Raw genomic sequence first — 16,939 nt, 5'->3', positions numbered from 1 at the left:
CTGTGTAGTGGAAAATATTGTGCGTTCATGTCATCTGTCCCTTCCATGAGCTCTAAACACATTGTTCCCATTCCAATCCAAGAAAACTAAGCTGCTACTCAAAGTAAAATCTTGTTACTTCCCCTAGTTCCTTCCATTGGTTAATATTACATAAAATAAACAAGCTTCTGACGTTCAGTGTTACAGTGCTTAATGATCTTTTTAAAACCAGGGTTTATAACCAAAAACAATGTGGAAACTAAAATGCTTTAATGGCCATTTAAAAATTGTACCACATTTAAAAAATAATAACTATGCACTTCCTTCTGCATGGGCTTTCCTAATATAGATGTGCCTGGGTGGAATGAGGGAGAGCTTACATTTTCTGAATTGAAATGGGGCCTTTGAATGCTTAACATTATCTCCTTCTACATCTTGGACCTCCCCCAACCCCACAGCCTACACACCCACATTATAGTCACATGCGGGCTTTGTTTTGGTTTGGCTAAGATGATCTCTCACTGTCACACAGAGACCCCCCTATCATGCTTGAGGTCTGAGTGTGTGCGCCAGTGGAGGTAATGGGTAACGTATGCACAAGAGCCCACTTGAGGGCATATGAAAGAGGACACGCTTAATGTCTTTGATTTTTCACATGCTGGGTTTTCTTTTTTAAGAACTGGAATTGGGGGGGCTGTGAAACAGAAAAGCAAAGAGATGCTGAGCAAAAGATGGAAATAGTGAAATAATAGAAGAAATGCCCAGAGGGGTCATAGTTTTCAGTTGACAAGTCCCAGTTAAAGAGATTTCTAAAAAGAATTTTTCTGTCTCTTAGAATTTCCTAGATCTGTGCAGAGTGTTTGAGATTATGATGTCTTATGCTAAAGGAAAAATGTTACTTTTGGTTTTCATAGTGATTTGTCACATATATACAGTCATATTTTTCCTTACTATTTATTTGCTGAATGTAACATATATGGGGGAAGAAAAATATAAAACATAGAATATGGTCTGTGCAAAAGCTATGGCACAGATTTTGTGTTTTTTCCCCCAATGTGTTGTACTCAGCAAATAAATATATATTGTGCACAAAAAATTGCTGAAACCATGTTTAAGCTTGTTACCTGTAGAGGATGTGTTAATTTATTTGCACTTAACATAACATATAATTTGACTGCAGTGCCCAAACTTTTGCATACAACTGTATGTCATATAAAACAGGGTTGCGCTTAGGGCTGTGATGATCAGAGAATTTCTAGCTGATGATTAATAGTCATATAAATAATTGTCATTAACAATTAAATTGTCTTTTCTTGTTTATTGTTTGAAACTAGTAAATACAACAATAAAGTGTCCAAATGGCTGATTAGCCACATTACATGCTAACTATGTGTACTTAGTAGATAACACCGGTTGCTGCATGCACACTGTTGTATGTGCACACTCACAAAAGTGTCTATGGTTACACAGAATTATGTGCAGAGTTAAGTAAAGCTGCATGTTTTTTATGAGAGTAAAATATAAGCAAAAAAAATTACTCCTTCTACCAACAAACATACTAAAAACTTTACAATTAACCACATAGTTGACATATACATAAACATTACCTGTGCTTCCCCACTAAACATGTTAGAACACCAAGTTAGAAGTTAGAATTTTTTTGTTTTTATAAGCCACACAATGTCGTAATGAATGCATTTACTACTTTTAGTTACACCATTTTGTTTGTTACAGCATGTGAAATGGATTAACTGTGGATTGTAGTCATTTCAGATGAGATGATCACCTGTTTGCAGTTATTTCAGATTATGTAATATTTGTGACGAGCCTAATTGCACATCCTATTCTGAATTTTCTTCATGGTTTAACCCTTAGTTCAGTTGGTTTTGCTATGGTATTTAAACATTTACATAATTACATACTTAATCATATAAGTTGTGCCATGATTTATATTTAGATTCAACAAACATTCTAAATCAACATCTTAGTCTGTTAAAAATGTAAAGGATGGTTTTCTTTTCATAAATCAAGACTATGCACAACATCATCAACTTCACATCATAATAAAATATCTCCTCTTCAGCTTAGAAACACAAGTGTGATGTGTTTGTTTAGATATGATATGTTTATGTATATGTAGAATGTTTAGAACCTGCACTTTCAATAGAATTTCTCCATGAGCTAAAAATGAGTAATACTAAATATTGGATTATACCATACTTTATTTTCTTGTAACAATTAAAGCAGTACAGCGCAACAGTGCAAGCCAGTAATGGCTAGTATTAACAGTGGTAATAATACCACTGTAAATCTGGTGATGGCATTGCGGCCTCCTCTCAGCCTGCCCTGCCTACTTTCCTGTCAGGCTGACCATCGGGACAGCTGCTTTAAGGGGCAGTGGAGAGTGCCAGGCTGGCAGGGTATGGAGTATGGAGGAGGTGGATAAACAATATGCAGCACTGTCCCGTCTACTGTGTGCTCACTGGTCAGGAATGTACCAACAGTGTCGCTGTCCACTACAGAAGTGACTAGCCTCCTGAAGAAGTGAACCAAGTTAAGAGAGTAACATATAAAAATATGTTTTTAACTTTAATGGATGTTAAATTTTATTTTGAAATTGTCTGCAATTTCTGTTTGTCTGTTCATCACAAAACATTCACACAGTGTCAAGGGAGGCTGGCACCTTCAAATCGTGTTTAAAAAAAGTAGACTTATGAGGGTTCGATGCAACAGTGATGAGAGACTGTTTGAGAGGGCTGGACAGACAGTGTAGTGAGTGAGTGTCTTTGCTTTTTTGTTTTTTCCAGAAAGAGGCAGAGAAAAGAAATAAAGATTTCCACAGTGTTAGATTTATTGCAGGCCTTCATATGTTCTATATTCTTGTGTGTGTACTTGTATGTGTGTGTTTGTATTTTAATGAGGCCTCCTGCAGAGAAGAAAGTGTTTAGCTTATGGAACCAGCCCATATCTATTCCCCTGTAGGCCAACATCAAAGACTGCCATCACATGAGGGGAGGATCACGAGCATGTGTATGTGTGTGGCAGAGACTCCTCCAATACACAGTGCAGGGGCAGTGATGAGGTTGGATTTTCTGAACTTACTATAACATGTCACTCCCACCATGTTCATTAGGTGGACATTTGAGAAATGGGTGTTGGGGTGAGTGTGTACTGGGGAGTGACCTTCTAATTTTCACCAGTGATTTGTGTATGTGAACTTAAGAGCATCTTTTTATAACCATACAGTAGCTAGCAAGTGTAATCAATTAATTGAGTAATCTACTAATTATAATAATCAAGTTTTTAATAAAGGCCAAACAATAGAAAAACAGTTGTAATGTATTACTGGTATGCCAAGGAACCACAAAAATAACATAGGAGCATCCCTAAACCTTAACACGCGTTACGATTACATTTTGCCTAATAAATTAGTAAATTAGCTTCAATAAATTTTCACTTCAATAAATGTTAAATCTTAAATAGAACAGCTAAATGTTGAACAAGCTAAGAGCAGCACAGGTAGCAGAGATGCTAGTGCCTGCTTTGCAGGCTAATAACTTAGCTCAACACAACACGTAACAGGTTACATTCTGTCTTTTTGTCGCTCCAACACTGGTCACTTAACTTTACTCTTAGTTTTGAGTCTTTATGCTCTAATCTTGCATCAGTGGAGCATCCATGAACTAGAGCTGAACCTGTGTTGTGACGTGTGAAGCTGTTTTAGCCTGCTCACTAAGCTAATGTTAGCCTGTAGTGCTAATGGGGACAGTACAGAACAGCTCCACACACAAAAGCATGTGTTCGCTCCATCAGATTTGAGCAGGTCAGTTAAGCATCAGTGAACGTGCTTGCTAATTTAATGCTAACTTGGAACAGGCAATATATCCACTTCCACCTCACCTCATCCTGAATTTAGGCACAACTCACCACCATTTGAAACACAACCTTAACACTAACCTGTTGTTTTTTTTTTGTTTGTTTTTTTAAAGACATTAAAATGCTACTCTTTGGCATCAGGCAATTTGCTATAATGCAGTGCATTTACATTCAATTGAAACATATGATGTGGTTTCCACGGCCTATATTTTCACAAAATATTGACTGTCAATTACTTAAGCTTACTGGTATTTGCCACTGTTCTCAAATCAAACAAGCTCCAGGCTTTATATATATATATATATATATATATATATGTGTGTTTGTGTGTGCAGGGTGTGTCTGGATTCTCTCAGCTGGCCTTGCAGTCTGAACTACCAGCTGTTTGACAACATGCTTGCCATCGGCAGCTACAGATTGTGCCTATGTTAATATGGTTGTGTGAGTGTGCTGTCAGTGTCCAGGCTCTGGTCTGTCCTGTATCTAAAGCATGGTCCTGGAGGATAGAGATTGTGTGTGTGTGTGTGTGTGTGTGTGTGTAGTGAGTGAGTGAGTGAGTGAGTGAGTTTGGGTTGGATGGAGTGGTGACAGTTAGCACTTTAATTCTCCATAATCCGTCTTTGGGGAGGGCTGCTCTGCCCCCTCCCCCAGGTCTGTATCACACAGATGGTGTGTCTTTGCAAGTGTATATGTGTACGTGTATATGTGTGCGTGTTGATATATGTACGGTCGCCGAGCGCTTTATTAGGAGCGCTGTGCTAGTTCTCGGTAGGGCTTCCCTTTGCTCTCAGAACAGCCTCCATTCTTTATGACATGGGTTCCTCAAGATGTTGGAAACATTCCTTTCAGATTCTGTTTCATGTTGACATGAGTGCATTGTGCAGTTCCAGATTTTGCAGATTTTTCTGGTTGCATTCTCATGGTGTGAATCATATTTTTCCCATCATTCTGATGAACGTTACCGGAAGCTGCTGTCCAGCAACCGCATGATTTTACTGAAGGCACGTGGATGTCAGTGTATTTCCTTTTTAAAAAGTCAGGTAAACATAGTTACCCATTGTGCATGCCTCATACTGTGTTACACAACAGAGCCTAGAAATCAGGCTCCACCTGAACAGAGCCACCTAGCTACAGATGTGCGTGTGTGTGTTTCGTATTTCTCTCAGTAACTCCATGCTGACTGTGCTGCTTCTGGCAGCAGGAAACACCTTGTCCAGGGAGGCAGCAGAACTGTTTCTGCCCATTGTGCAGACACACACCACACACACATACATACACTCTCTGCTGCTGTGTTCAGTAGAAAGGGTCCTCTTATTAAATAAGCAGAGGGAGTGGTCACCTTTTTACTAAAGTGCTGAGATGTTGACCTACCTTTTATTTATTTTCCATTACTATTAACAATTTAACTTACCCATCTCAAAGTCACTTTCAGCAGTTGTCCTGTTTAACCCTGTGACTCTCTACAACCCCGTAGTGGTGGGATAAAAATCAATACAGTAATGTGATATTTTGGGTGAAAAATAGCATTGATAGTCAGAGGACCAATCTATGGTTGATTTTTAAAAATACTCAAAATATTAATTTGAATGTATTAGGCCCAAGGTTTCTATCAGTGATTACATGAAGCTTTTATAGGAACAATGTACAGCCAAAAGTAATAAATTGTATAAATAAATTATTATATATATATGAGTCTGCAATAAGGGAAAATCCTCAAAAAAAAAAAAAAAGTTCTCACTCAATATTGTGAAAATATATCATGGAGCCTCTAGTGATTCTCATCCCTCGTACCCTGTACACCTCTAGTGAAATGCTTCACTAAGTGTTTTTTCACAATTTCATAAAAAATTGTCAATAAATTCATCTCTCCTCACTAGACATCCATTCCAGGTCCACTCCCTGCTACAAAGTCTGTTCTTCAGCTTCGCATCAAGTGCCATATAGGTCTACCTGGATTAGCATTGCGGACAAATAACATTTCCTTTTGTAGGGTTACAAATGCAGTAAAATGAATAAAAAGCAGGCATTGTAGCATAAAAGCCCAGCATCGGCTAAACATTGTAATATTTGATACATCATCAAATATAGATGTGAGATATTGGTCAAATCTAAATATTTGTTTCATACTGATAATTTTTTAAAGCAATTATCTGCAGATTCTGATGTGATTTCAATATCATCATGCATCCCTACACTAAAATTAACTCCATTGTGTGACTGATTTACGCTTGTTTACATCTACTGGACTTCCCTGTGTGAATGAGCGTGTGGTTGTGCATGCCTTTGTGCATGTGTGTTTTATTAACATGCTGAGGTGTCTATAATGGCTGCATTCTGCCTCTCATGAATGTTTTATTAAAAGCCTCTTGATTATTCATGTGAGGGTGAGGGTTTTTTTTTTTCTCCTGAGCTCGTTTCATGAATTGCTTTTGAGGACTGGTATTTGAGATTCCCAGGAGGCTTTGCAACAACTCAACAGAGCAGTGAAGCACATTATAATGCTTTTGTAATTAGACTGTATATAAATGTGACTGTATAAAACTGTGTAAAATATAATTATTGTGCCATTTGAAAGACATAGCAGAAATATTGCATCAACACCATGTTAATTAGTTAGAAATTTTATTTGTCTTATTTTGTTTTTTTTCCTAATGTATGTACGTTTTATCCTTATGTTCAGTGAACATTCTGTACTGCACAGTCTAGCTTTAAGCTTGCTATAATAATACATTTTTACCTCTGCAGGCCTCCCCTGCCTCAGAGGCCCATGGAGAAGATGAAGAGGTTTAAGAGGCGTTTGTCGCTCACGCTCCGTGGCAGCCAGACCATCGATGAGTCCCTCTCCGAACTCGCTGAGCAGATGACAATAGAGGAGAACAGCAGTAAGGACAGTGGTGAGTGTATTTGGGTGTCTGTAAATCTATGTTTGCAGGTTAATGCTGATTTTGAGTGTGATTTGTAAGATATATATATATATTAGGGATGTAAAAATACATACTTGGTGATGCATCAGTCTGAAGGTGGAGATTTAACTATACTGATTTTGTAAAGTTGGAGTTATATCCAATTAATAATACTCAATAAAGTATATAGATATATAAAACTTATAAATCAGATGAATACATCTTAGTATCCATAATCCATTGCTGTGCAGATAGTTGCTCCAGTCACACTCATGTCATTTTTGGTATAAAAATAATTCGGTATCTTGCCAAAATATCTTAAATTGTTAAATTGTGGTTAACCTAAGAATCATTTTCTATATTAAGTTGAATTGTTAAGGGGTCAGAGATTTGCACCTTAGTATCTATGCTTATCTGTCTTTGAGTGTGTTGGCTCCATGTTGTATTTGCAGGGTCACTGTAAGAGTAAAGTGCTGGAGATTATGGCCTACTTTAGCACTTTGATTAGTTTGTGGAATTAGAGCAATGGAAAAGTTGCTCAGCAGTGGAAAAAAGTGCTTTTTTGTATTATAGTACAAGAGCAGGGGGTCCTACAGATTAACAGATTCTGCAAGCCCGTAAAGTAGCCAAACAACCTTAATATGTGGAAAGGTTGTATTACCTTGAATAGAGAATAACTGGCATGTCTAGTAACCCCCTACATGTTTCAGTTTATATTCAAGCAACCTAATTTTGTAAAAATACTGTATTTTATCATTAATTTCACTTTCATTCAGGACAACAGAGACCAAGGCCTAAAGAAGAGAGCGAACATGCATTTCCCCCTAGAAATACGCTATCTGTACCTTTGCGATGGCATAGACTTAATTTAACGGGAAAATAGGTGCATTGCATTACTTTAGGTCCTGATTTTATTTGGATTTAGCCCCTCTTGTTAGTGCCACAGACTGCTTTGCGCTTCTTTGAAAGATTTGGTTTTAATATGTAATTTAATTTGTTGACTAAAACACAATTTTCACAAATTTTGGAGTGACATAACTAATTACTCCCAAAACTGTGCAATCAGTATTCTGGGCTAGATTACTTTTTCAGTTTAACTCACACTATGTCTGAATGCTGTGCTGTGTTGTGTTGATCCTTTTACTTTACATTTCATCACAGGCTTGACTTTTCAATCTGTATGCTACGATTCTATTGCAGCTGAAAACTACAGCAAAATCTGAGCACGACTGAGACATCTGAGGTCAAGCCTGGGTAAATGATGAACCAGAGGAGTCGTTACTGTTTTTATCAGCAGCGACTGGCATGTAATTAAGGCTGGAGGGAAAACGGAAGACATTATTTCTCTTTCTTCCCTTTTTTCAACACTCTTTTATTATTCCTTCTCCAAGTCAGCTGGTAATTACATAAGAGTCATCACAGCCCTGTGAGCAGAGTTTGTGAAGTATGTAGCATGTGACGTTGAGAGCTGGGCTAAATTAGCTCCTCTGCCCACAGGCACACTTAATTGATGGGCTCCATTAATAAACATACTGATTCAAACTAAACAGTGGGACCTTATCTACGCTGTGAAGTCGTTTGGTGCTACTGCCAAAAAAAAAACACAGCTGCTTTTTCATGCCACCTGTCCTTAGGGCCACCAAGAAACTTGTCCTCTACTTTATAGCCTAAGTTAGTTACTATTTATGACAGCATGTTATGGGTATATCATGCATATTGTCCGTACTAGTAGAACACTGAACAACTGCATCATAAAAGGACAGATAAATTCCAGCTGAACCTAGTAACAAGTAGCTAATTGGATGCCAGTTCATTATGCCATTATTGCATTTCATTAATTTATTTATAATAATTGTTAGATTTCTCCCTATTGTTCAGTCTTAAATAGTTTTCCGAACGGTCATTAGGTAAAAATGTTGTAGTGAACTTTTCATTAGCTTTTCCTACTATTTCTCATATAAACTACCACAATACATATAATTTATCTTGAAAATGTCTTCAAGTATCTTGAGATTGTATTTTTGCCATATCACACACACTGAATTATTTATCTCTGCTCTGCATCAGCTGCTGCTGAAAAGCTTTTGGTGGAAAACAGTAGATGCCGGGGCCCTGCCTTGACATGGTGCCCATGAGGGGAAGTGCAGGAGGGTGCGATTTGAGAAGCGTCCGGTGCATTGCGTGCATAGTGTGAGTTGGCAGTGGGCATGATTCATGAGAGCTGGCTGATGTCCTACCTCAAACCTTCCTGAAGGATACGGCTCAAATGGAAGTTTAGACACGTGCAGCTGCCAGCCACTGCTAACATTTAAACGTTTGGAAAAGGAGCTTCTGTACTGCCAGTATATTTGAGACTGTTATTTTTTTGTGTGTGTGTGTGTGTGTGTGTGTGTGTGTGTGTGTGTGTGTGCTTTCACTGATCGGAGGCTGCACTTGTAATTGACTTATATATTGATTTCGATGGCATTACGTCAAGTAAAGAACCTGCTTTCAGGGCTTGACTTTAACACTTGTCAGGTGTAATGAACAGAGTTGACACTCTCCGAAATTGACACATTAATACAACTAATCTTGCATAAAGAATTGCTGTTTACCTGTAGAGCAGTATAGCCAAACAGGCTGCAGTGGAAAATGTCACCATTTGGAAAGAATTTAGCTTGTGGACATGAAAGCAGAAAAGACCACTGGATACATTTCTTTAGATACATTTTACATTCTGAAGGGCGAGCATTGAGAATCATTTTTCAGTTTTTAAAGCTTAACTCGTTAATTAGTAATTGGCTCATCGAGGTAACATTTAGAACTGTGAAATATCTTTTCATAACTTCATCATAGTTAGCATAGCTGTACTTCTTCAGACTTCTCAGTCATGTCCTTGGCACATTAAGACTCGCATGTTTCATAGTAGCAAAATAATATACTAAGATTCTGTATTGAGTGATAAGGTTCCCTCCATCTGCACTCTGCAGACAGATATGGACAGATAGGACAAAATTCGACTTTTACGGTTGTATTGCTACTTACTGTGAGTGCGATACATCTTATATGCATACTAGTGTATTACTTAAAAGCACACCTAGTGTATTATTAACATTGATATGGTTAAAAATTTATCTACATTATTTTGACCAAAATAATTTACTTATGTTGGATTACATGAATGAATTGATTTGTCCAAACATGCTCGGAAACACTCTTCTGGTAGTGTGAATGGTCAGAATGCTCACAGCAAACTGTAAATCACTCTGAGGTCAGGGGGCTTATTTGTGAACTGCAGTCTCTCTTTCTCTCTCTCTCTCTCTCTCTCTCTCTCTCTCTCTCTCTCTCTCTCTCTCTCTCTCTCTCTCACGCTCATTCACTCATTCACTCACTCACTCATGCTCTGTGTGTGCACACACATGCGCACATGAGTGAATGTTGGTCCTGTTTCTGGTAGGGTGATCATATTGTTGACCAGAGTGCTTTGAAACAGGCTGCTGAATGATTTATAAAGACCCTGCCATTACGTAACCATCCATTCCCAGAGTGTCGTCTTCTCTTACTCTGCTTGCATCAGTAATCACCTGTTGTCACATACTCGTGCATGGAACAAAAAGCTTCTATTGTTTTAGGCCCTTATATACATATTTGTCTGAAAGATTGTGATTGCTTTGTGCCTGAGGACTAAAGAAATTAGTTATGACTGCTGAAACCTGTGAAATGATGCAACTTACACATGGTAGCTTTCACTAATGGATGATAGCATTTTTGAGCACTCCACTGTAAAAAGCTCCACTGAAGGCATTTTCTTTATCTCAGTAATGCAGTGGGTAGCCCATGTAAAAATGATGTCCAAAAGTATCAAGACGTCCTTCTGATTAGTGAATTTTGGTACTTTTATAGTGCACTAATGGCTGACAAAGGTGTTCAATTGGACACACACAGCTTGTAAAATCTCTACAGGAAAGCATTGCTCATAAACTGGGATGCTCTGGAGCAGGTGCACATGAGCCTAAGGTCACCATGCCCAGTGCCAAGTGGCGGTTAAGAGGGCTATAAAGCTTCCAGCATTGGGCTGTTGAGCAGTGGAACTGTGTCCTGTGGTATGATGGAGCCTGATCCAATACCTTTGAAATGAGTTGGAGTGGTATTTGTGCACAGATCTAATCAGCCCACATCAGCCTGACCACATTAATGCTTTTGTGGCTGAATGCAATCAGATCATCACAGCAATGGCCCATATGTACACTAGCCATGAGCCTCAGATAATTGCATTTAAATATATTACAGAAATGTAAACTGTGTCACTAAAATATACTAATATTAAAAATGGATATTCATTGCAGGTAAGACACACTCCTAGTTTGTAGCTGAAGTCTCAAGCTGTTGGCTCATAGATTAGTAGTTTGTTTACATTTTGATTTGAAGCACAGGCTTAATGTTTCTAGCGTAAACATACTGAAGGCTTTGTGACATGGTGCAGTCCTACATTTGGATGGTCACTTGTTGTTAGGACAAGGTACAAATCCTTCTCAGAAGAGTAGAGGCTGTAGCATTGTAGTGCTGCAGGAAAGGAGGGGTGAGAAACTCCCTTTTAATACCAGTGGTTTCAAAAGGAACATTGGCTTAGCAGGCATCTACAAACGTTTGAACGTGTATGTAAGAATGTATGTCTGTGTGTGTTAAGCTGGGATAGATATCATGCCTTGCATGTAGATCCTGAGGACGCAGTCACCAGGGAGCGATGAAACCAGCCCTTGTGGCCTAAGGTGCTCGTGTCATTCTCACTGGAGCTCTGTTGCCTAGCAACAAGCCATACAAAAGCTTTCCTAGCAAAAAGTTGCGTACTCAAGGCCTGGGAATGGAAACTGAAACTGGAGAGCAACGATGCTCTACATTTTTAACCTTATTTTGATTATGCGTTTAAGTTTTAGCTGTGCATGCTTTGGCGGTTGCTTGATAACAGACATAACAATTGATTGACGACTATGATTGTGTAGTTTAGGTGAGATAAAAATCTGTAAGATAACATAGAATTCCTAAATGAAGAAAAGATTTGCTTCTGTAATACAAATTTGTGAAAATTCCTATCTTGACCTTGTCAGATCCTAACTTAGGACCAAAGGTTAGGAAGTTCCTGTAATACGACCCCTGTTGACTGTCACTACACCTGTTTTTTTTCTCACATTGGAGAACAAATAAGAGTGAACAAAAAATAAGTAAGAAAAAAAGTAAAAAAATTTTTCTAAAGCTTTTTTAAAGTATAATGTAGACGTATGTAGTCAGTCAGTCAGTCAATCAGAGACATAGATAAAAAAAATTGTACTGTATTTTGTGCATGCTTCTAGGGGCATTCAGCTCCTAGTAAACTTAAAGCTTTGAGCTCAGCGACCACTTGTACCTTCTGCCGTCATGCAACACTAAAAGCTTGCTTTACGTGGCTGGTGTTTTGCAGATGCATCGTGGTTACTCTTTCTGATCTAGCACTTAGCTTTCATGGAAAGAAATGTGGTGGTAATCCTTGCAGCCATTAAGCAGAATCAGTCTGCTGCTCTTGAATCGAATTGTGCTGAGTAACAAATCGAGATCATGGTTTTAATATGATTTTTTGTATAAATAAATACATAAAATATAATTTTTTTTGGTAATGTGGTTTGTTTCTGATTAGCATTTGAAAAGGTCCCCTTTGGCTCAATTAAAACTTAAGTAGCACAAAATACAGTCACACGATATCTGGTTTGTAAGACATTGTTTTAGCCTCGAGTACCAGAACTCGGGAAGCATGGGTTTTTTATTTAATTATCATAGAATGTTGTGATGTATCTGGAAAATATCATTTTATTGAATTTTAAGAATAACTCCCCAGTTCTGCTCAACAGCTTTGTGTTAAGTAGATCAAGTTCAAGAGAACAGTTGCTTAGTGTGACTGAACACGATTGTCACAGGCCCCAGACTGCATTTCTGTCTGTGTTATCGCTGCGTATGTGAGAGAGAGAGGGAAAACAAGCCTTGGTGTTTTATATAGATAAAATAGAGAGCTGCTTTTTATCTCCTTATGAAACCCAAACGAGCCTAGCGCGGTAAGTCTTTAAATGTGCATAAGAGGTCGGAGGGCATGGGGAACAGCGTTGGGTAGCTTCACAGGTGGTGTTGGCAGGAGTGTGTGCACAGGTGGGAGAGACAGGTGGGGAGTGTTGGACACACAGACACACACACTCACACAGAAGGCTATAATATTTTTTAATAGTACAATACTGTTCAGACTGTAATGCTGTCAGAAAATTGAGTTTTAGCCTTGAGCCTTTATATCTATGAACAACACATTGTAAGCCAGAAGGACAGTAATCTGTCTTATGTTAACATGAGTCTTATGAACTTCTGACTGGTGCTATATCACCTTTAGAGGGCAAGGAGTAATGTTTGTTTATTTAAGTTGGAGCTGTTTCTGTCATCAGTAGGAAGCTTCTAAGGATTGACCGTTAGGGAGGAATGTGAATATTTGTTCCTAAACAAATAAGACAAATAGGCTTGTTCCTAAATACACTGAACTAAAAAAGACAACTAAATTGTTATTTACGGTTATCTGTTTGTTTATTGTCAGCTAAAATTTCATGATCGTGACAGGCCTACATACAGTAACCAAAACAATTTTTAAAAGTCAACTGAACAACAGCTCAGTTTTCTGGTTCATTGCGAATGACTCAATACATGGCTTGCTGTATTTTGACATTTACAGCATTTTATTTCAGAATGATATGAAATTGTCCAGATGAGCTGATTCTTGCTAAAACTGAAGCTGCACTGCTTCAATTATTTAAAAGAGAAATTAATAAAACAAGAAATCTATTCTGAGACTCAAATGCAAGCTCTGAGTCTTCCTAGCCAAGTATGGAAAACAGTGGGTTCTTTTACTACAGAACAGAGAATTTTGGTGATTTAGAGGGTAATCAAGACTCATTAAAGCCTGTAATGGCTGCATTAGATGTGAAAAATTTTAGTTAAACGCAAGTGCTGACAACTTGTTGATAGTAGCATCTGTAATTACCTATAGATTCAGTCTGCTCATAAAGATTGGAGTCTGGCAATGTGACACAAGCTTAAGAAGAAAGCCTACAGGATACCGAAAACCAAAAATGGGGAAGGAGTAGCAGCTATAAACGGGATGTATATTGTGATGTTCGAACCTTATTTTGCTCTCCAGGATGTCTTGCCATCAAGAATGCTGCTGCTGCACTACTGGTTCTGCCGTCTGTTTACAGGATTTGTATTCATTCCTATTCTGTGTGCAGAGATGTGTTTAGTATGAGTTGATTGATAGGTTAATGTACACTGACTCCTATTGGTGAAAGGTTGTCATAGTGACAGTTCTGTACCAATCAGCTGAGGTTTCTCAAATACTGCCAGTTGTAGTTTGAGGTAATGTTGTCATAGCAACAGCCATGTGTTGATTGGCTTGTATGGAGATGAAAAGTGAAAGGTGTGTTAGATGATCTACTTTCTGGGTCACTCTGTGTTCACAGGAATACACACACACACACACACACACACACACACACACACACACAGTGGACTACATCCTTGACTTTTTCCCCCCTTAATTGTTTATTTGTTCTACATACAGATTTGATGCTGTTTTACTCCTCACTGTTTTACTCCTCACTCACTTCTAGCAATACATGTGGATTACTAACTTATTTTGCAATAAGTGGCAACAGCTTTGCCAGGCATTTTGGATGTTGTTTGTATTTTATTCCTCTGAACTGCGAAGTAAAGCACAGTGGATACTCTTGATCCATCTGTACATAAGTTCTTTTTAAAGCTTCATAGCTACGTAGAGATGTAGGCCTGGGCGTTAGGGCAGTGTAATCGGATATTGTTGATGATGGACGAGTAACTCAGTGGTGAATTTAAAAAGAAATGTCGACGTGCTTTGGAAGCTCAGCTTGCCTTAAAATTATTCACTGCAGTGGAGGAAAAAAAAAACCCTGAGCGGAAGTGACTGGATATTACCATAGAACAGCTAGCTCTAACCTGGGAAAAAAAGTTCTTCTGATCTACGGCTAAATTTCTCAGAAAAAAGGTAATAAATAATATTGAAGAATGTGTGGAGGTGGGAGGGCAATATTATAGATAATCATGATTTTTTTTTTTAACTTGAAAACATTGTGCAAATTATTTTTAGATATCACCCAGACCAATAGTGATGGCACTAGTAATGTAAATACAATGCTCACATGAAAGCTGACCTTCATCCTGTTCATCCTGACAGTATAGATTGCTAGTATGTAGCAATTTCAGCATCACCACCTCCGTGAAATGTGAAAGTAGAGACATCCTAACTTTGGGTTCCCTAGTATAGCCCCCTCACTAGCCCTGGTGTGGGATCCTGCCACAATTTTTTCCCAGAAAAACAGCCTTGATAACTGTCTGTCCATTTTCAAAAAAGTTGGGACACTGTGCAAAATGTAACTAAAAATAGAATGCAAAATATGCAAATCATGTAAACCCTATATTTAATTTCAAATAGTACAAAGACAACATATCACATGTTGAAACTGGGAAATTTTATTGTTTTTTGTAAAAATGTATGCCCATTTTGAATTTGTTTAAAAATTTGGGATGGGGGCATGTTTACCACTGTGTTGCATCACCTCTTCTTTTAACAGCACTCTGTAAGCTGAGGAGACCAGTTGCTGTAGTTTTTAAAGTGCAATGTTCCCACAATTCCCACTCTTGCTTGACATAGGATTTCAGCTGCTCAACGGTTCAGGGTCTCCTTTGTTGTATTCATAATGCACCACATGGTTTTAATGGTGACAGGCCTGGACTGCAGACAGGCCAGTCTTGCTGAAATAAGCTAGGCCTTCCCTGAAAAAGACGTTGTCTGTGTGGCAGCTTATGTTGCCAAAACCTGTATCTGTTGTTTAGCATTAATGGTACCTTCACAGATGTTCGTCACCCATGCCATGTGCACTAATGCACCCCATACCATCCCGGATGCTGGATTTTGAACTGTGTGCTGATAACAAGCCTGGCGGTCTTGAGGATGCAGAGGACGCAGTGTCCATGATTTCCAAAATAATTTCATATTTTGATTAGTTGGACCACAGGACATTTCTCTGCTTAAATGAGCTTGGGCCCAAAGAAGGCAGCAGCATTTCTGGATCCTGTTTATATTTGATTTTTTTCTTTGCATAGTAGTTTTAAATTGCATTTGTGGATGCAGTGATAAACTGTGTTCACAGACAATGGTTTTCGAAAGTCTGCCAGAGCCCATGCAGTGATTTCTACAACAGAATCGTGTCTCTTTTTAAATGCACTTCCGCCTGAGGGCCCAAAGATCACGGCACTCCACTGTTTCAGTGAATTGTTTGCACACAATTTTCTCCATACATTTACAGATGACATGTTGATGATATCGGTCTGAAATTAGTAACCTTACTCGATTTTGGCCTTTTTGGCATAAGACTAATTGTATTATTGGCCACATCATTCCACTAAATTGTTTTTACTCGTGCACTGACTGTGCATGGCGGTAGATCCACGGTCACATTTTTAAGGAGGGTCTTACAAACACGTAGCTAAAAAAGGACTTTTCTTGTCATATTATGACTCAAACTCACACTATAGCACTGGTATGTCATAGGGTGCAGGTGGCTTATCGCTTGTGTCTTGATCATTGTGTCTTGTTTTTTGTTTCAGAGCCCATAGTGAGAAATGGCCGGCCACCCATCATCTCACAGTATGCACTCGTTCCTGCACCAGTACACCGGCTCCTTTAAGAAGCCTCCTCTGCGCCGGCCTCACAGCGTCATCGGCGGCAGTCTGGGCTCCTTCATGGCCATGCCTCGTAATGGCAGCAGACTGGGTAAGCCAATCATATGACCTTGTCCTCGGTCAGTCAGCACAAGGCCATGGCAATAATAATAATAATAATAATAATAATAATAATAATATATTTATATTATTATTTTTGAGATGTATGAACTGAGCTTGACTAATAGGTGGAATTGAGTTCAGTTTAGAAGCATAATAACTGAAAGATGCCTCTCCACGTTTTCTGTATTTTACAGAGGGTATTTGCAGAAGGCCACTATCTGCAGATCTAAGATCACATGTTAGAATACAAACAGACAGACATTTTGTGATATAAGCGGGAGCTTTAAGGTCATTTAGAGCCTTAAAAACTAGGAGCAGAGTTT

At 38.5% G+C, this 16,939-nt stretch overlaps 1 protein-coding gene across 1 annotated transcript in view; it reads left to right on the top strand.

Moving 5' to 3' along the window:
* cdk17 (cyclin-dependent kinase 17) overlaps nt 1–16,939 on the top strand; it is a 64,397-nt gene that overhangs the window by 23,701 nt on the left and 23,757 nt on the right. The window contains 3 exon segments of the mRNA XM_036577500.1: nt 6,601–6,749; nt 16,440–16,465; nt 16,467–16,605. Of these exon segments, the coding sequence (XP_036433393.1) occupies nt 6,623–6,749; nt 16,440–16,465; nt 16,467–16,605 (292 nt within the window). The 5' untranslated portion in view covers nt 6,601–6,622.

Source organism: Colossoma macropomum, unplaced genomic scaffold (assembly GCF_904425465.1).
Source record: "Colossoma macropomum unplaced genomic scaffold, Colossoma_macropomum, whole genome shotgun sequence".
Taxonomy (NCBI): Eukaryota; Metazoa; Chordata; class Actinopteri; order Characiformes; family Serrasalmidae; genus Colossoma; species Colossoma macropomum.
The sequence above is the reverse complement of the archived record's forward strand: the minus strand, read 5'-3'. Positions and strand labels throughout refer to the sequence as shown.